The sequence below is a fragment of the Scyliorhinus canicula genome, chromosome 20, assembly GCF_902713615.1.
Source record: "Scyliorhinus canicula chromosome 20, sScyCan1.1, whole genome shotgun sequence".
Taxonomy (NCBI): domain Eukaryota; kingdom Metazoa; phylum Chordata; class Chondrichthyes; order Carcharhiniformes; family Scyliorhinidae; genus Scyliorhinus; species Scyliorhinus canicula.
The window spans coordinates 74,467,481-74,486,377 of NC_052165.1; the positions used below are offsets into that span (position 1 = coordinate 74,467,481).

Here is an 18,897-nt window from a genome sequence, read left to right on the forward strand (position 1 = left end):
ACCAGGGACTGAACACAAAGCACGCGGCTGAAGTGAGTGGCTGGCACAATTTTAAAAACATTTTGTTTTTACATTTTAGAGTATGCAATTATTTTTTTCCCCCCCAATTAAGGGGCAATTTAGCGTGGCCAATCCACCTACCCTGCACATCTTTGGGTTGTGGGGGTGAAACCCACACGGACACGGGGAGAACGTGCAAACTCCACACGGACAGTGACCCGGGGCCATGGCTGACACAATTTCATGCACCCTTTCCCAACATGCTTAATGTGGGAATGCAGTGCCAACCCAACAGTAACCCCCCCCCCCCCCCCCCCCCCCCCACCCCGGCAACCATAATTTGATAACAAACACTGACAATTCCACAGCAAGCATGTTGTGTTGAGCAGTTAACATGAAACCCCCCCCCCCCCACCCCCATCTACCCTCTCTTCCAATTCCAGAATGGCAGAAGATAAGTTCTCAACCTATCCAGGAACCTTTCCAATGTGAGGGCTTACCGCCTGTTGCCTTGGTGACTGGCAGTTGAGTGGTACCTCAGGCAGGTCGGCCATTTAGGGGTTGCTCTTCACTGAGGCAAATCAACTCTACTTGCGCTCCCCAGCATTTTTATAAAGTCAATTAGCGCAGGAGGAGGTCATTCTGCATGTCTGGCCTGCTCTGAAAGAACTGCCCATTTAGTCCCTGTTCTTTCCCCAGTTCTGAAAACATTGTCACATGCTTTCATTCGCACTATGTCTTTGCAAAAAGGGTCCGCTCATCAGCATGGGGCAGTTTATAATGGTCAGTTTGCTATCCTACTTTTAGTACACATTCACTGCATTAAATAGAAGCAAAGAGGCTACTCCATCCGTCCAGCTGCAGAGCACCGGGTTAGCCAGCTGAACACGTCCCCGAGACAAAGCCGTGACTCTGTTCGGTTCAAGCTGGGCTCTGTGCCACTGAGGGGTGTTAGCAAGGGGGGAAACGATGGGGCAAATTTCAGACGAGGGGTTCCCCTGCTCGTCAGACCCCAACTTTGTGGTTCTTTCACCAAGGTTACGCTGAGTGCTCGTGGTAACTGGCCCTTCCACAACCTCCCTCCAAAGCCACTTGGAGAACTGCTGGGACAGGGTGCACCTTGTGGAGGCAAGGGGGGGGGAGAGAGAGAAGAGAACCGACGATGACAAAGGGCCAAGCTTCCTCCTACATTCAGCCCGCTCCCACACACGAGAAATAGCTGCATGGTTACAGAGCTGGTAGCAATTACACAGCACCTTTATGAGAGGGCAAAATGGCAGTGAGGGAAAGGGAGCGGGTTTCAAACTTTCCCCCAGTGTATCAAAATTATGGCGAATCCAGTGGCCAAACCCAACAATCCACAAATAGCCACCTTTAGAGCAAAATAATGAGGTTTAAACTGGTGTCCGCCCATACTGTTCTGCCGTTGTATGTTCGGGTGTTATACAAAAACAAATGGAGCAAAGGCGACCTATTTTATTAGCAGGCAGAGCTAGGTGGGCATGTTTCTTGCCACCCCCCCCCCCCCCCTCCCAAAGGTTGGTCAGTGTGGGCAAGGTGTTGCCTTCAATACTCGGTTGTGATTTGGAGGTGTGGGACAGCACGGTTGTGATAGAGTGGCTATGATACCCATCCCTTTGGAGATCTCCAGGTGACCTGCTTGCCAGATTGCGGAAAAGGTGAAAATGACTCATTGATTATGCCACTGAAGTGAACATTGGACAATAAGAGAGCCTTTTCCGCTGCGGCTGACAGGAAAACCAGGAAACCATTGGTTGCCAATGCTACACTATACAAAAAAGTTTTCTGGCTGTGCTTTGCTACGTTGTTCCTTTAGGAAGTGTCCGGCTAAGTTTGTTCAAGCCACTGTTTATCTTTCCTCCAATATGCACAGCTTTCCTGCCATGTGGACCAGGCTCAAGAGGTCCACTCCGCACCCCATAACTTGTCCAACCTCATTCATGAGGCTTAGGCAGGATATTACATCATAGAGGGCACACACCACAATCCCTTTCCTCTTCTAAGGAGACACCTTCCAGTGGGGATAAGCAGTCAAAAAACAGGAGCTCAGATTACCCGTACATCCACCACTGCCCCCACCATCCTTTTCCAAATCTATGGAAGGAATAGAAGCCACTTAACCATGATCTTTCAACTCAAAACAGGGACGGGGGAATCAAAACTCGGGGTTCTTCCTTATTTGTGTGACTCAAGGAGTGGTTGGGAAAGTGTTGCACCGAGGCAGATCACACAAGGGGCAACCGGCCAGTTCACAGACTGTCAACGCAGCCCAGGCCTTCTAAGTGCATGGGAGGGAGGGGCGCTAGTCACATGTTTATGTCGACACCATCGCTCACTTTCTCAATTTCGCTCAATCTGCACAAAAGAAAAGTCCATCGATAAATGAATGAAATAAACCCTAAATAAGCACTTTACAGGTGCTGCTCCACTTTCACTTAATACGTGTGCAGCTCATGAAATATTACAACATTTACAGGCGTTTTATTTTTTACACATTAAATCAACTGACCCACCCCCCCCTTCGAAATGATAAAAAGAAGGAAAATTGTCCGTCTTTTGGGAAGGTCAGCAAAGCAATCACAGCTTGCCCATTCTGGGCAACTCTTCTGTCCAGTTCATCTTTCTGGCAACACATCTCTTTTCAATGCATTTCTACCCCATTCAGTCTCTCACTCTACCCTTTGTCGCTCTTCGAATGTGCCAGTTCACCATTCGTCATCTTTCGAAGCGGATGGGGACTGAACTGCTTGCTGCTTTGGGGTTTCCGCCATTCTCTTCTTGTTGGCACAGCAGGGCTTGAAGAGTTGGGGGTCAATTAACACCTCTCCAAAGTGTCCTTTGTAGATGATTCCACAGCATACCTTTTGCCTGTCGAATAATAACGGGGGAAAAAGGTTAAGAAGGGCAAGAAAAGACTCGTTGGCCCATCAAGCCTGCCTCAAGGTCATGATGTCTGGAGAACAACAAAACGAGGCACTTCCAACACCTGCCCCCTGAACATATTGAACCTCCCAAGGGAGGTAAAAACAAAAAAACCTGGGAGAGAAATCCTGGGCCGATTAGGGGAAAAAAGGAATCACACGGAGAAAATTTCTCTCCAAATCCCTGAAATGTGTAATACTGAAAACGACAAGAATTAGGAGAAGACGACCTTTGGCTCCCGCGAGCATGTTCCACCATTCAATAAGATCATGACTGATCTGATGGTGGCCTCAACTATCTCCCCCATAACAGTTGACTCCCTTGTCCATTTAACATGGCCTTGAGCAAATTCAATGACCCAGCCTCCCTTGCTCTCGATAGAAGAGGATTTCAGACCAATGACCCGCACGGGAAAGCGACTCGTCATTTTAAACTGTGCCCCTCCCCCAGTTCTAGACCCCACTACATGGGGAGATGTCCTCATTAGGATCTTCTACATTTCAATAAGATAATCTCTCATTCTTCTATATTCAATGATGCTACCGACTCAACCTTTCCTCATAATTCCGTCATCCCAGCAATCAGTCGAGTCAACCTTTTCTGAACTTCTGCCATAGAATCCGTACAGTTCAGAAGGAGGCCATTCGGTCCATTCTGCACCGACCCTCCGAAAGAGCACCTTCCTTAGGTCCACTCCCCTGTCCTATCCCGGTAACCCCGCAACCCCACTTAACCAGCATATCTTTGGATACTACAGGGCAACTGAGAATGGCCAATTCACCTAATTTGCACATCTTTGGACTGTGGGAGGAAACCAGAGCACCCGGAGGAAACCTACGCAGACACGGAGTACATGCAAAATTCACACAGACGTGACCCCAGGCCGGAATTGAACCCGGGACCATGTGGCTGTGAAGCAGCAGTGCTGACCATTGTGCCACCACGTCTGATGCAATTCTGCCCAAAGGGAGACCAAAATACTCCCCAGAATTGATCGCACGACGGCACTGTACAGCTGTTGCAATACGTCCCTACTTTCAGACTTGAATCCCCTTCAACGAACACCAGTGTTCCTTTTCCATTTGCCTTCCTAATCACTTGCTGTACTTGCAGACTAACTTTCTGCGATTCAAGTACCAGGACCCTCTGTACCACACTGTTCCACAATCTCTTTCAATTCAAATAATATACTGTCCTTTTTATTCCCCCTGCCAAAGTGGACACGCTCACATTTTACCTGACTATACTCCATAAAACAGCCCAAGTCACTTCACAGAAACATAGTCTGATGAAGGAAAATGATGCTGTGCATCATTGGGTGATATCAGGATAAGGACCAAAAGTTTGGTCAGAAGGAAGTTTTACGGAGCATCCTAAAGGAGGAGGCATGGGAGTTTTAAGGCAAGAATTCCACACGAATTCCACACGGCAATATAGTCACCAGTGGTGCTGCAAAGGAACTGGGAATGCACAAGAGCCTGGATCCGTAGAAACACAAGAGTTCTTTGACGATTATGGTACTGGGAAGGGACACGGTCAAGGAAGAATTTGAACACGATGTTGACAATGTTAGATTTGAGATGTCGGTGTACCCAAAGTCAATGTGGGCCACTGAGCAAGCTGGTTGAATGGGACTTTGAGCGAGCTAAGACACAGACAGTGCTTTGGATGAGCTCAAGATTATAGAGGATGGAAAATGGGGGCAGCACGGAGAGCAAGGGAGCATCAAGAGGAGATGTGCCCATTTTAACACTGAGCAAGTGGAGTGGGTTTAACCCAAGAATTAATAAAAGCACAGGCGACAGTTTTTCCTGATTTTATAAATTCAGAGTGCATGATTATTTTTTTTTCAGATGACAAGTTTCAGCGGCAGATGGGACTGAGGCAGAGGGGAACAAAATGGCGGATGTACAAGTATGAGGGTTTGGTGATAGAGAAGCACAGAATCAGAAGCTCGGCATTGAATTGAATACCAAAGGTGTGAACAATCTGTCTCAGTGGCCAGTGAGGGAGAGGTCATCGGTGGCTAGAGAATAGTGCTTGTGGCAAGGGCGCGAGACAATATATAATTGGGAGAAATGTCAGCTCACTCACGAGTATATCAATTCAAGAAAGAAGCCCCAATGTCACCTTCTCAATGGCAACATCTCATAGCCAGGGAAGTGTGATCATAATATGTTAATTCATATGGCGTTTGAGTGTGATGAGTAAAGGCCAAAATAGGGTCTCAAATTTAAATAAATTAAACATTAGCTATGGGTGCCTAATTAGCTACGGTAGATTGAAATATTAGACTAAAAAAGTATGATGGTAGATAAGCAATGGTGAATATTTAAAGAAATAATTCCCAATTCTCAACAAATATTAATTCCGTTATAAAAAGGAAATTCCGCACAGGAAGTGATTCATCCATTGCTAACAAATGAGGTTAAGAATGGCATTAGAATAATGGCAGAAAATTGCGATATTGGCAAGAAGAGTCTGAGGATTGTGCAGGTTTCAGTGATCAGCAAAGGGTGGAAACAATTTATAAAGAGGGAGAAGATAGGACTTCCGGTGGCGGCGATGTCCGAGTGAGCCGCACATTCGGTGGGCTCTCACTCCGGCGGGTCTGAACAGCTGTTTCCCCGCGATAGCGGGACCACGGAGGCGGCAGAAAGGCTGCCGGGAATAGAAGAGGAGAGCGGGCTGCAGAAAATGAAAGTGTGGGAGGCCAGCAGGTGAGGAAGAAAGAGAGAGAGAGACGGAGGCAAGGAGGAAGCTGACCTGAAGGGTAAGATGGCCGACCCACGGACCTTCCTTCCTCCAGGACAAAGGGAAAAAAAAGTTTGGAGTTGCTGAGGAGGGACAGCTTGGACCCACTTCAGATGCCCAGGAGGGGGTAAAAATTTAAGGTGCTGGGCAAAGGAAAGCGGCAGCGAAGGCGCTGAGGAGCGGGCTGCGGCATATGGAACAGCGGGATTCCAGAAGGCAGAAGAAGAAGGAGAAAAAGGGACAGAGACAAGGACCTGAAGAAAATTACCTGGGACCTAAGATGGCGGACACACGGACCCCGGACTCAGCAATCCAGTTGGCGCTGGATAACATGCTCCAGGTAATGAAGTCCAGTTTTGAAGCGCTGAAGCGGGACAGCTTGGACCCAATCCAGAAAGCGGTGGATCAGCTGAACCAGAGGATGGACGCCCAGGATGTTAAAGTTAAGGAGCTGGGAGAGGCGGTGGAGGAGCAGGCGGATGCGCAAACGGTTGCAGCGGTAGAAGTGGACGGCCTGAAAGAGCGGCAGAGAAGACTGCTGGACAGAGTGGAGGAGCTGGAGAATAGAATCCGCAGGAACAATCTGAGGATGGTCGGCCTCCCGGAGGGGGCGGAGGGAGCTGATGCTGCAGCGTTTGTAGCAGACCTGCTGAAGCAGCTGATGGGAGCCGAAGCCTTTCCACGACCGTTGGAGCTGGAGGGGGCACACAGAGTGCAGGCAAGGCAGGGGCGGCCGGGCGGACCCCCCCGCCCGATGGTGATTAGGTTCCACAGGTTCGTGGACAAGGAGCGGGTGCTGCAGTGGGCAAAGAGCGCCAGGAGCAGCACGTGGAACAACAGTGTTCTCCGCATTTATCAGGATCTAAGCCAGGAGCTGGCTCGGCGGCGAGCAGCCTTTAAGAATGTCAAGGAGGTGCTGTTCAAGAAGCACGTGAAGTTTGGTCTGCTGTTCCCAGCCCGGCTATGGGTCACGCACCAGGGTCAACACCACTACTTCTCCGAGCCCGAAGAAGCGATGGATTTTGTGAGGGACCTGGGGCTGGTCCCGAAAGGAGGCCCCAAGGACGCGAGTTAGGGCCCGAGGATTTTTGTGGGAAGGAACGCCGAATGTGCCTGGACCGCTGCTCAACGGTTTGCTGGGCCAAAGGGGCCAAGCGGAACATTTGAGACTCTTTCCTTTGTTCATGGACATTTATGTGCTTTTTCTCTTTTTTCTGTGGTTTTTTCCCTTTTTATGTTTTTTTTTTTTCCTGTTTGGGCTTTTTGTGCAGCTCGTGGAAGACACTGGAACCGGCTTGCCCCAGTGGGGGGGGGGAGGAGGACGGGGGAACAAGGGGAATGGGACAGGAAGGCGCCGGAGTGTTGAGTCACCGGGCTAGCAGATTGGCTAGTCAAGGAAGTCAGATGGGGGGGGAAGTAACAGCCAGTAGATGGCGGGGGTGGGGGTATCGGGGGATGGGGTTAGGGGAGGGGGGGGTTGTTCTGCTGACGGGAGAGGGACTTGAAATAGGCACTGGAAAGGAGGTCGAGGGTGGAGGCAGCCAAAGGGCGGGCCAGAAATGGCGCGACGCACGGGTCAGGGGCCGGCCCGAGAAAGGCTATGGCTGACCGGCGGGGTGGGGGGGGTGGGATGTGCCCCCCGACCAGGCTGATCACCTGGAACGTCAAGGGACTGAATGGGCCGGTTAAGAGGGCGCGGGTGTTCGCGCACTTGCGGGCCCTGAGGGCGGACGTAATTATGTTGCAGGAGACACATCTGAAAGTGTCAGACCAGACCAGGCTAAGGAAGGGCTGGATTAGCCAGGTCTTCCACTCGGACTTGGACTCGAAGTCCAGAGGGGTGGCAATCATGATCAACAAGCGCGTGCAATTTGAGGCAGAGGGCATATCTGCAGACAGGGGGGGCAGATACCTGATGGTACGGGGCAGACTGGAGGGGAGAAGGGTGGTGCTGGTGAATATATATGCCCCGAACTGGGATGACGTGGACTTTATTAAAAGAGTGCTGGGGAAGATCCCGGACTTGGATTCTCGCAAGCTAATAATGGGAGGGGACTTTAACATGGTCCTTGACCCGACTTTGGATCGGTCGTGTCCCAGAACGGGTAGACTCTCAGCAATGGCAAGGGAGCTGAAAGGGTTTATGGGGCAAATGGGGGCAGTGGACCCCTGGAGAGAGGGACAGCCAACAGGAAGGGGCTACTCGTTTTACTCGCACGTCCATAAAGTATATTCCAGGATAGATTTCTTTGTAATAAGCAGGGACTGTATGGGGGAGGTAAAGAACACGGAATACTCAGCAATTACCATTTCAGACCATGCCCCGCATTGGGTGGACCTGCAGTTCGGGGGAGCGAGTTATCAACGCCCGCAATGGAGGCTAGATGTGGGACTGCTGTCGGAGGAGGGGATCTGCGAGAGGCTTCGGAAATGTATAAAAAATTACCTGCAGGTGAATGACACTGGGGAGGTCTCAGCGGCGACCGTGTGGGAGGCGCTAAAGGCAGTAGTTCGGGGGGAGCTGATTTCAATTGGGGCCCACAAAGCCAAGGCAGACCGGGCAGAGATGGATAGATTGGTCAGGGAAATGGGCCGGATAGATGAAGAGCACGCGGAGTCCCCGGGGGAGGTTTTACTCAGGGAAAGGCGGAGGCTACAGGCGGAACTGGGGGCACTATCCACGAGCAGGGCCGTGGAACAGCTTAGGAAGGCGAGGGGAGTGGTGTACGAGTATGGGGAAAAGGCTAGCAGACTGTTAGCGCAGCAACTCAGGAGGAGGGAGGCGGCCAGGGAAATAGGTAGAGTGAGGGACGAGGGGGGGCGCAAAGTGGAGGATCCGGCAGAATTGAATAGGGTATTCCGGGACTTCTATCGTAAGCTGTATACTTCGGAGCCGCCGGAAGAACCGGAGGGGGTGAAAAGGTTTCTGGACGGGTTAACATTCCCAACAGTTGGGGGGGGGGCAAGTGGAAGAGCTGGGCGCCCCGATTAGAGTAGAGGAGGTATTGGGGGGCCTAAAGGCCATGCAGTCGGGGAAGTCCCCGGGGCCGGATGGATACCCAGTAGAGTTTTATAGGAAGTTCCCTGAGCTGGTGGGCCCGGTCTTGGCGAGGGTTTTCAATGAGGCAAGGGACAGAGGGACCCTGCCGCCGACAATGTCACAAGCCACCATATCTCTGATATTGAAGCGGGGTAAAGACCCGGAGGTGTGCGGGTCCTACAGGCCAATCTCCCTGATTAATGTAGACGCCAAGCTCCTGGCAAAGGTACTGGCGGGGAGAATGGAGGACTGTGTACCGGAGGTGATTGGGGAGGATCAAACTGGGTTCGTGAAAGGTCGGCAGCTGGCGGCCAATCTGAGGAGATTGCTCAACGTGATAATGATGCCCCCGGCGGGTAGAGAGGTGGAGGTAGTGGTGGCAATGGACGCCGAGAAGGCCTTTGACCGGGTAGAGTGGGACTATCTATGGGAGGTGCTCGGACGGTTTGGGTTCGGGGAGGGATTGGTGGATTGGATCAAATTATTATATCAGGCCCCGAGGGCCAGCGTCAGGACCAACAGAGAAGTGTCGGAGTACTTTAGGTTGTACCGAGGGACCAGGCAGGGCTGCCCGCTCTCCCCGCTGCTGTTTGCGCTGGCCATAGAGCCGCTGGCGATGGCGCTGAGAGCCGCAGAGGGTTGGAAGGGGATGGTGAGGGGCGGGGTTGAACACAGGGTTTCTCTTTATGCAGACGACCTGCTCCTGTACGTGTCTGACCCAGTGGCCGGGATGGGAACTATACTGGGAATGCTGAGGGAGTTCGGCCAGTTCTCAGGATACAAATTAAATACGGTCAAGAGTGAAATGTTTGTGGTCCAGGCAAGGGGCCAGGAGAACAGATTGAGAGGGCTACCGTTTAGGCTGGTTGAGGAAAATTTCCGGTATTTGTGAATCCAGGTGGCAAGAGACTGGGGCAGGCTGCATAAGTTAAATTTGGCCAGGGTGGTGGAGCAAATGAAGGGAGAGTTTCGGAGATGGGATGCACTCCCGCTGTCGCTGGCAGGGAGGGTGCAGACTGTAAAGATGACAATCCTCCCTCGATTTTTGTTTATTTTTCAGTGCCTCCCGATCTTTATCCCACAGTCCTTCTTCAAAAGAGTTAACGGGCTGATCATGAGCTTTGTCTGGGCGGGAAAGTCTCCGCGGGTAAAGAAGGCGATGTTGGAGAGGAACCGCAGCGAGGGAGGGCTGGCCTTGCCGAGTCTGGTCAATTATTACTGGGCGGCCAACATCGCTATGATAAGGAAGTGGATGGTGGGTACGGGGTCTATTTGGGAGCGGGTGGAGGCGGCTTCGTGCAGGGGCTCCAGTTTGGAAGCCCTGGTCACGGCTCCTCTACCGCTGCCGCCGGCCAAGTACACCACCAGCCCGGTAGTGGTGGCGACCCTGCGGATATGGGGCCAGTGGAGGAGGCATGTGGGGGAGATGGGGGCGTCTGTCTGGGCGCCAATCTGCGACAACCATCGGTTTGCCCCCGGCAGTATGGATGGGGGGTTCCGAGTGTGGCGGCGAGCAGGGGCGGGAAGGGTGGGTGATATGTTCCTGGAAGGGAGCTTCGCGAGTTTGAGGAGCTTGGAGGAGAAATTTGGGGTGGTAAGGGGAAATGATTTTAGATACCTACAGTTGCGGGACTTTGTTCGTAGACAGGTCCCATCTTTCCCGCGCCTCCCGCCAATGGGGATCCTAGACAGAATAGTCTCTGGGAGGGATGAAGGGGAGGGTAGAGTCTCGGGTATTTATAAGGTGCTCATGAGGGAGGAAGGGTCCCAGACAGAGGAACTGAAACTTAAATGGGAGGAGGAACTAGGCGGGGAAATGGAGGATGGACTGTGGGCAGAGGCCCTGAGTAGGGTAAACTCGACCGCGACATGTGCTAGGCTCGGGCTGATCCAATTTAAGGTCGTTCACCGGGCCCATATGACGGTGGCTCGGATGAGCAAATTTTTCGGGATAGAGGACAAATGCGCTAGGTGCGCGGGAGGACCAGCGAACCATGTTCACATGTTTTGGGCATGCCCTGAGCTGAGGGGGTACTGGGAGGGATTTGCGGGGGTCATGTCCCAGGTGCTAAAAACAAGGGTGGTGATGAGCCCAGGGGTGGCAATTTTTGGGGTTTCGGAAGACCCGGGCGTCCAGGGGGAGAAAGAGGCCGATGTGCTGGCCTTTGCTTCCCTGATAGCCCGGCGACGAATATTATTGGCGTGGAGGGACTCAAAGCCCCCGAAGACGGAGTGGTGGCTTGCGGACATGTCGAGTTTCCTGGGGATGGAAAAAATCAAGTTCGCCTTGAGGGGTTCTGTGCAGGGGTTCACCCGGAGGTGGCAACCATTTATTGACTTCTTTGCGGGAGAGTGAGCGTCAGCAGGGGGGGGGTTAGAGTAGAGTAGGAGGGAAAATATGGCGGGTAGTACCGGTGGGAGGGGAGCGGGCTTGTGCAATATGTTACGGTGGAAGTATTGAAAGTACGTGGATGTTTGCACATTTTTGCCCTTTTTGCTTCCTTTCTGATGATGTCTGTAACTGTTTATAAAGCCAAAAACTACCTCAATAAAATTGTTTATTAAAAAAAAAGAGGGAGAAGATAGATTGAGAGAGCAAACTAACAAGAAATATTAAAACAGATTGTAAGAACTGCTAGCATAACATTAATCTTTATTAGTGTAACAAGAAGGCTGACATTAACACTGCAATGAAGTTACTATGGTGAAAGGAGGTTTGGGTGTTTAATGGCAGAGGAGTTGTTTCTGCTTTTCACAATAGAAGACATGAAAGACATTCCAGAAATTCTGGGAACTTTAGTGACCACAGGCAAGTTCGAGGTGAGTCTCGTTTTATTACAAAGTAATAATATGTACCATACTCTTCAGATCCCAGCTGGGTCTGAGGTGTCGGTTCCAAAGCTGGCCGAAATTTATAGTACAGGCTACAGTGTCCATTGGCTCCCCACCCCTCAGTGGGGGAGCTCATACTCAACAAGGTTCACAGGGAGGTCAATTACTTCTACCCAGTAGGTAATAATAATAATAACCTTTATTATTGTCGCAAGTAGGCTTACCTTAACAGTGCAATGAAGCTACTGTGATAATCCCCTAGTTGCCACAGTCCAGCGTCTGTTCGGGTACGCTGAGGGAGAATTCAGAATGTCCAAATTACCTAACAACATGTCTTTCGGGACTTGTGGGAGGAAACCGGAGCACCCGGAGGAAACCCACGCAGACACGGGGAGAACGTGGAGACTCCGCACAGGCAGTGACCCAAGCCGCGAATCAAACCTGGGACCCTGGAGCTGAATCATAAAATTTACAGAGCAGAAGGAGGCCATTCAGCCCATCAAGTCTGCACCGGCTCTTGGAAAGAGCACCCCACCCCAACCCACATTTCCAACCTATCCCCATAACTCAGTAACCCTACTAAACCTTTTGAACACTAAGGGCAATTTATCATGGCCAATCCACCTAACCTGCACATCTTTGGACTGTAGGAGGAAACCGGAGCACCCGGAGGAAACCCACGCAGACACGGGGTGAATGTGCAGACTCCACACAGACCATGACCAAAGCTGGGAATCGAACCTGGGGCCCTGGAGCTGCAAAGCAACAGTGATAACCACTGTGCTGCTCAGTATCATGCAGGTTATAACAGGTCAACTTTACGTAATTATCAGTAAAGGAAAAGCACTAGAGAGAGCCAACAAATCCCCTGGCTTAAAGGAAGTGTCTGCAGATCATGAATTGTGATCCTTCAAAATTGCGTTTATTCAAGAATGGTCTCTATGGATTGGATGACAGCCAATACAAGAAAGGAAATAGACAGAGGGATCTCCAGGCCAGTTGGCCTGATTATCAGTCAGCGGGGAAAATGCTGCTTTTCATTAAGAGGTACAAGGGCACTTCAAAAATGGTCATGTGATTTGGCAGAGTCAGCGTGGCTTTAGAAACAGGAAATTTTGTTTGACAAATTGAGAGCAGTGGTGCTGTGATTAGCACTGCTGCCACTCGGCGCCAGGGACCCGGGTTCGACCCTGACCCCGGGCCATTGTCCGTGTGGACTTGCACGTTCTCCCAGTGTCTGCGTGGATCTCACTCCCACAACCCAAAGATGTGCAGGGTACATGAATTGGCCTTTAATTGGAAATATAAAAATGTTTGACAAATTGCCTCATGTTTTTAGGGTAAGTAATTAGCAAGATAATAAAGGGGAACCAGTAGATGTAGTATATTTGGATTTTCAAAAGGCATTCATTCGGTAAAGCTGTCCAGGTGAGAGGGTGCTACACAGCATAGGGGCTCATGAGGTTGAGGTTAATATATTAGCACGAGTAGAGAATTGGTTAAAGAATTAAAAAACACAGAATAAGCAAACAATTTTCAGGTGGGCAGGTTGTTATTAGTGAGAGTGCTGCAAAAATCACTGCTGGGGTCTCAGCTACTTACAATCAACATTCACGATATACTGAAGGGACCATGGGCGGAATTCTCTGATAATGGGGCTATGTCCCCACGCCCGCTAGAAAATGGGCGCGAATCACTCTGGACTTTTGTGGACAAAGTCCAGATAATTCTCCATTTTGAAGGGGGTCTAGCAGGGCCGCGGAGTAGTTCTCGCAGCTCCGGCTGCCGATACGGGGCCCTACACCTCCGTCCATGGGTCCGCACAACATGGTGGACCCATACAGCGGGCCGGCCCCGACAATACAGCCCCTACCCCAGATCGCGTCCGCACGCCGATCGGTGGTCCCCGATCGCGCGTCTGGCCTTCCTGGAGTTTCCCCCCCCCCCCCCCCCCCCAGACCCCCTGTGATGGATCTCCCTGCCCCCACCTGGGCGGCCGCTGACTCGGTCCGCAGCCACCACTCCGAACTCCCGCCGGGTGGAACCATGAGTGAACCACGCCGCCGGGAACTCGGCCAGCTGTTGGCGGAGAATCGCTGCGAGGGCCCTCTTTCAATGGCCCCCGACCGGCGCCACTTCGACAGCGTGCGCAGGACTGGTGCCGATTCTCCAGTCCCCGGAGAACCGCGGAAGGCGTCGGACCCAATCGCGGGTCTGACACCACATTCTCCGCCCGTCCCATGCCGAGCGTGATTTTGCCGCGGAGAATCTCGCACCATGTGTCTGATGGCTCATGAAACTAGAAGTCAGCATGTTGGTGCAGCAAACAATTAGGAAGGCAAATAGTATGCTGGCTTTTCTTACAATAGGTCGCAGTACAAGTATAAGCAAGTGTAGTTGAAATTTTACAGAGCACTGGTGTGACCGCATCGAGAGCTCTGCATATAACCACTGTGCTGCCCATAGTTTCTGTCGCTGTATCAAAGGAAAGACAGACTTATCTTAAGAGGGGTGCAACAGCGGCTCACTAGAGTAATTCCTGGGACTAAAGAGAGTTCTCTGATGAGGATAAACAGAGTAGAATAGGTCTACACTCACTGGTGTTAAGAAGATCGAGAGGTGATCTCATTGAAATATCTAAATATTCTGTGAGGGCTGTCTGGGGTGGAGGCCGACAGGTTGTTAGCTCTGACTGAGCGTCTGGAATCAGGGCCACTGTCTCAGGATAAGATGATGATGATAAAAATGCCTAGATATTTTTTTTTAAAATAAACATTTTGTTGAGGTATTTTTTGGGATTATAACAAGAACATTAAACAATGTACATGAAACTATAAACATAGTGCAAAAGTCTTCTCCCTCCCTTACAGGTCCCACCTTTATTAACCCCCTACTCTAAACTACCCCCCCCCCCCCACCTTCTGCTGATGATTAATTTTCTGCGAACAAGTCGACGAACGGTTGCCACCTCCGGGCGAACCCTAACAGTGACCCTCTCACTGCGATCAAGGCGAACTTGATTTTCTACAAACAGAGAAAGTTAGCCATGTCCGATAGACAAGTCTCCGACTTCGGGGGCTTTGAGTCCCTCCAAGCTAATAGTATCTGTCGCCGGGCTACGAGGGAAGCAAAGGCCAGATCATCTGCCTCTTTCTCCTCCTGGATTCCCGGGTCTTCCGACACCCCGAAAATCGCCACCTCTGGACTCAGCGCCACCCTTGTTTTTAACACCGTGGACATGACATCTGCAAACCCCTGCCAAAATCCCCCAAGCTTTGGACATGCCCAGAACATGTAGACATCGTTCGCTGGTCCTCCCGCACATTTTACACACCTGTCTTCCACCCCAAAGAAGCTGCTCATCCGGGCCACTGTCATGTGAGCCCGGTGAACAACCTTAAATTGTATCAGGTTGAGCCTGGCACATGTTGCTAACGTGTTGACTCTACTCAACGCATCCGCCCATAGACCATCCTCCTATCTCTCCTCCCAGCTCCTCCTCCCACTTGAGCTTCAGCCTCTCGGCCTGCGTCCGCTCTGACCCCATAAGTTCCTTGTAAATGTTTACGTAGGAAGTCCCGCACCTGCAGATACCTGAATTTGTTTCTCCTCGCCAATCCAAACTTCTCCAGCGCCCTCATACTCGGAAAGCTCCCCTCTATAAACATATCCCCCATCCTCTCAATCCCTGCTCTCCGCCAGATCCGGAACCCCCTATCCATGCTTCCCGGGGCAAACCGGTGATTATTACAGATTGGGGACCAGACCGATGCTCGCACTGCTCCCACATGCCTCCTCCATTGCCCCCAGACTCTCAGGGCAGCCACCACCACGGGGCTGGTGGGGTACCGTTCTGGCGGGAACGGCAGAGGCGCAGCTACCAACGCCCCCAAACTGGTGGCCTTGCTTGAAGCCTCCTCCATACACTCCTATGCCGACCCCTCCCCACCACCCACTTCCTGATCATGGCTATATTCGCCACCCAGTAATAGTTACTAAAATTTGGCAGCGCCAGCCCGCCCTCTCCACGACTCCGCTCAAGCATTACCTTCCTTACCCGTGGGGTCTTGCCCGCCTAAACAAAGCCAGTGATCACTTTGTTGACCCGTTTAAAAAAGGACCGCGACTGGAAGAGTTACTAGACGCAAGCATATTAGATAAAGGAAACTGTAGTGACATGTATGACCGACTGGTAGAAAGGGCCGACACCGTACTGGATGCAACAAGAATGAAGTGGGAGAAGGACCTGGGGATCGAAATAGGGTGGGGACTCTGGAGCCAGGCACTGCATAGGATCCACGTGCGCAAGGCTCAGCCTGACGCAGCTAAAAGTGGTACATAGAGCCCACTTAACAAGAACCCGTATGAGTAGGTTTTTCCTGGAGGTGGAGGACAGATGTGAACGGTGCCAAAGAGGCCCGGCCAACCACGCCCACATGTTCTGGTCTTGCCCCAGACTTGTGGAGTACTGGACAGCCTTCTTTGAGGCCATGTCCAAAGTGGTGGGGATGAGGGTGGAGCCATGCCCGAAAGTGGCGGTCTTCGGGGTTTCGGACCAGCCAGATCTATTCCTGGGGAGGAGGGCGGACGCCCTTGCCTCCCTGATCGCCCGCCGTAGAATCCTGTTTGGCTGGCGGTCAGCAGCACCACTCAGAGCTGCAGACTGGCTGCCCGACCTCTCAGAATATCTCCAAATGGAGAAAATCAAATTCGCCATCCGAGGGTCAGATGACGGCTTCCACAGAACGTGGGAGCCATTCACCCAATTGTTCCGGGACCTGTTCGTGGCCAACAGACAAGCAGAAGAATAGCCAGGTAGACAAGAAACAGGGGAAAGTAGCCAAGGCATGAGAGGGAGAGATAGACCGGGAGAGGGGGGACGACGACAGCTAAATCTAAGAGGGAGGAAAGGCGAACCACAGGGAAAATAATAATTCAGATTGATGAAGAACAGGAAGGTGGAAGGGGAGAGAAGAGAAAAGAAAGAAAAAATAAGCGCTAAAGGATGCAAAGAGCAGCGAAGAAAGGAGGAAACGCGGGTTCGCCGCTGAATGAGAGGATGAGCAAAAGTGCTGACAAGATGGCTGAAGCCGAACCGCATGATGGGGCCGCACTACTTACAGTGGAGAAGATGACCGAGGTGATGGCGGTGGAGCTGGAAAAGCAGCTCGCGAGGCACATGGAGGCCTTGAGGAAGGGGACGGGTCGCATTGAAGTCATTGGTGGAGGAGGCAATTGCCCCGGTGAGGGCGGCGATGGCAAAGTCATCGGCCGAGGTGAGAGAGCAGGGCGAGAAGATGAAGGAAGTGGAGGAGGCTGTGTCGTAGCACAGCGACCAGGTCACCTCGACGGGGGACGAGCTGCGGAGGGTGGTGGAGGTCAACAGAGGACTTGAAGCAAAGCTCGAAGACTTGGAGAACCACTCAAGGCGGCACAATTGCCCGAAGGGTCAGAGGGCCCAAGGCCAACACAATACTTCGCTAAGAAGTTGGCGGAGCTGATGGGGGAGGGTGAAAATCCCTCCCTGTACGAACTAGATTGAGTTCATCGGTCATTAAGGCCGAAGCCCAAAGTGAACTAGCCGCCAAAAGCAGTAATTATCTGCTTCCATAAGTTTTGCATGAAGGAGAAGGTATTAAGCTAGGCGAAGCAGAAGCGGGAGGTGCTGTGGGATGGTATTGCGGTTCCGATCTACCAGGACTTGACGATGGAGTTGGCAAAAAGATGAGCGGCGTTTGGGCGAGTGACGGCGACATTGTAGAAGGGGGTGCGATTTGGTATGGTGTACCCGGCAAAGTTCAGGGTAACGTATAACACCAAAGACTTTTATTTTGAGACAGCGGAGGCGGCTGAGGCGTTCGTGAAGGCAGAAGGCTTGGGACAGACCTGAAGAGCGGAACTGGAAGAGAGACTGTAGACTGTGTTTGAGCAGCTGAAAAATGTATAAATGCTACAACTTTCTTTTTACTGATGTGTATTGTAATTTACTTCTCAATGCATTGTTACAGAGTTCAAGTTAATGGTGAGTTGATTGGTGTTCTGTGTTGCGACGGTTAAATGTTATGTTAGTGAATTGTATGGGTTGGATTTTTGGTTATGTTGGGTTTTTTTTTCTCTGGGACTGGGTGGAAGGGGCCGATGCATCTGGGCGGGGGGGGAGCCACCCGCGCTAGCTAGCTAAAGTCAACTAGTGAACGGAGGTGAGGTAGAGGAGGGCTGCGGACGTTGGAGCCTGGATAGCAGGCTTCAATGGGCCTACGTCAGAAGCAGTTTCTTTACTCAGAGTAGTAGGGGTGTGGAACGCCCTGCCTGCAACAGTAGTAGACTCGCCAACTTTAAGGGCATTTAAGTGGTCACTGGATAAACATATGGATGAAAATGGAATAGTGTAGGTCAGATAGGCTTCAGATGGTTTCACAGGTCGGCGCAACATCGAGGGCCGAAGGGCCCATACTGCGCTGTAGTGTTCTATGTTCTATGCAGATATCCGTACCCATCCGTCCCCGGGGCTTTAACCGACTGCATGGCCTTCAGACCCTCCACTATGTCTTCCATCCCGATCGGGGCCCCCAGCCCGTCCACCTTTCGGAAATTCAGTGCCCCAAGAGGGGCGTTGGTTACTGTCTTTACTAACCTGCAGGTCAACCCAGTGCGGAGCATGGTCTGAGATTGTAATCGCCGAGTACTCCGTGTCCACCACCCCTGCCAGTAAGGCCCTGCTCAAAATGAAGAAATCAATCCGGGAGTACACTTTATGCATGTGCGAGTAGAAGGAGAACTCCTTCACCCTCGGCTGCCCAAATCTCCATGGATCCATCCCCCCCCCCCCCCCCCCCCCCCCCCTCCCCCCTCCCCCCAATCTGTTCCATGAACCCTTTTAGTTCCTTTTGCCATTGTTGGCACCCTGCCCGTTTTAGAGCTTGACTGGTCCAAGCCAGGGTCAATAACTGTGTTGAAGTCCCCTCCCATGACAAACCTGTGCGAGTCCAGGTCAGGTATCTTCCCCAGCATCCTCTTTATAAACTCCGCAACATTCCAATTTGGCCCACACACATTTACTAATACCACCTGCACCCCCTCCAGTTTCCCACTGTCCATAATGTACCCACCTCCCACATCCAAAACTATTCTACCCGCCTCAAACACCACCCGCTTATTGATTAGGATTGCGACCCCTCTAGTCTTTGAATCCAGTCCCGAGTGAAAGACCTGACTGACCCAGCCTTTCCTCAATCTAATCTGGTCAGTTACAGCAAGGTGCGTCTCCTGCAACATTACCACGTCCACCTTCAGTCCCCTAAGATACGCACACACACGTGCCCTCTTGA

The 18,897-nt window shown here is 51.7% G+C and overlaps 1 protein-coding gene across 2 annotated transcripts in view; it reads right to left on the minus strand.

The window, feature by feature from the left end:
* Window positions 1–318: 318 nt before the first annotated feature.
* Window positions 319–18,897, minus strand: part of sinhcaf (SIN3-HDAC complex associated factor) — a 42,435-nt gene continuing 23,856 nt past the window's right edge. For both annotated transcript variants that reach the window (XM_038780755.1, XM_038780756.1), the window contains exon 6: window positions 319–2,889. In XM_038780755.1, coding sequence (XP_038636683.1) covers window positions 2,727–2,889 — 163 coding nt within the window. In that variant the 3' untranslated portion in view covers window positions 319–2,726. The remainder of the gene's footprint in view (window positions 2,890–18,897) is intronic.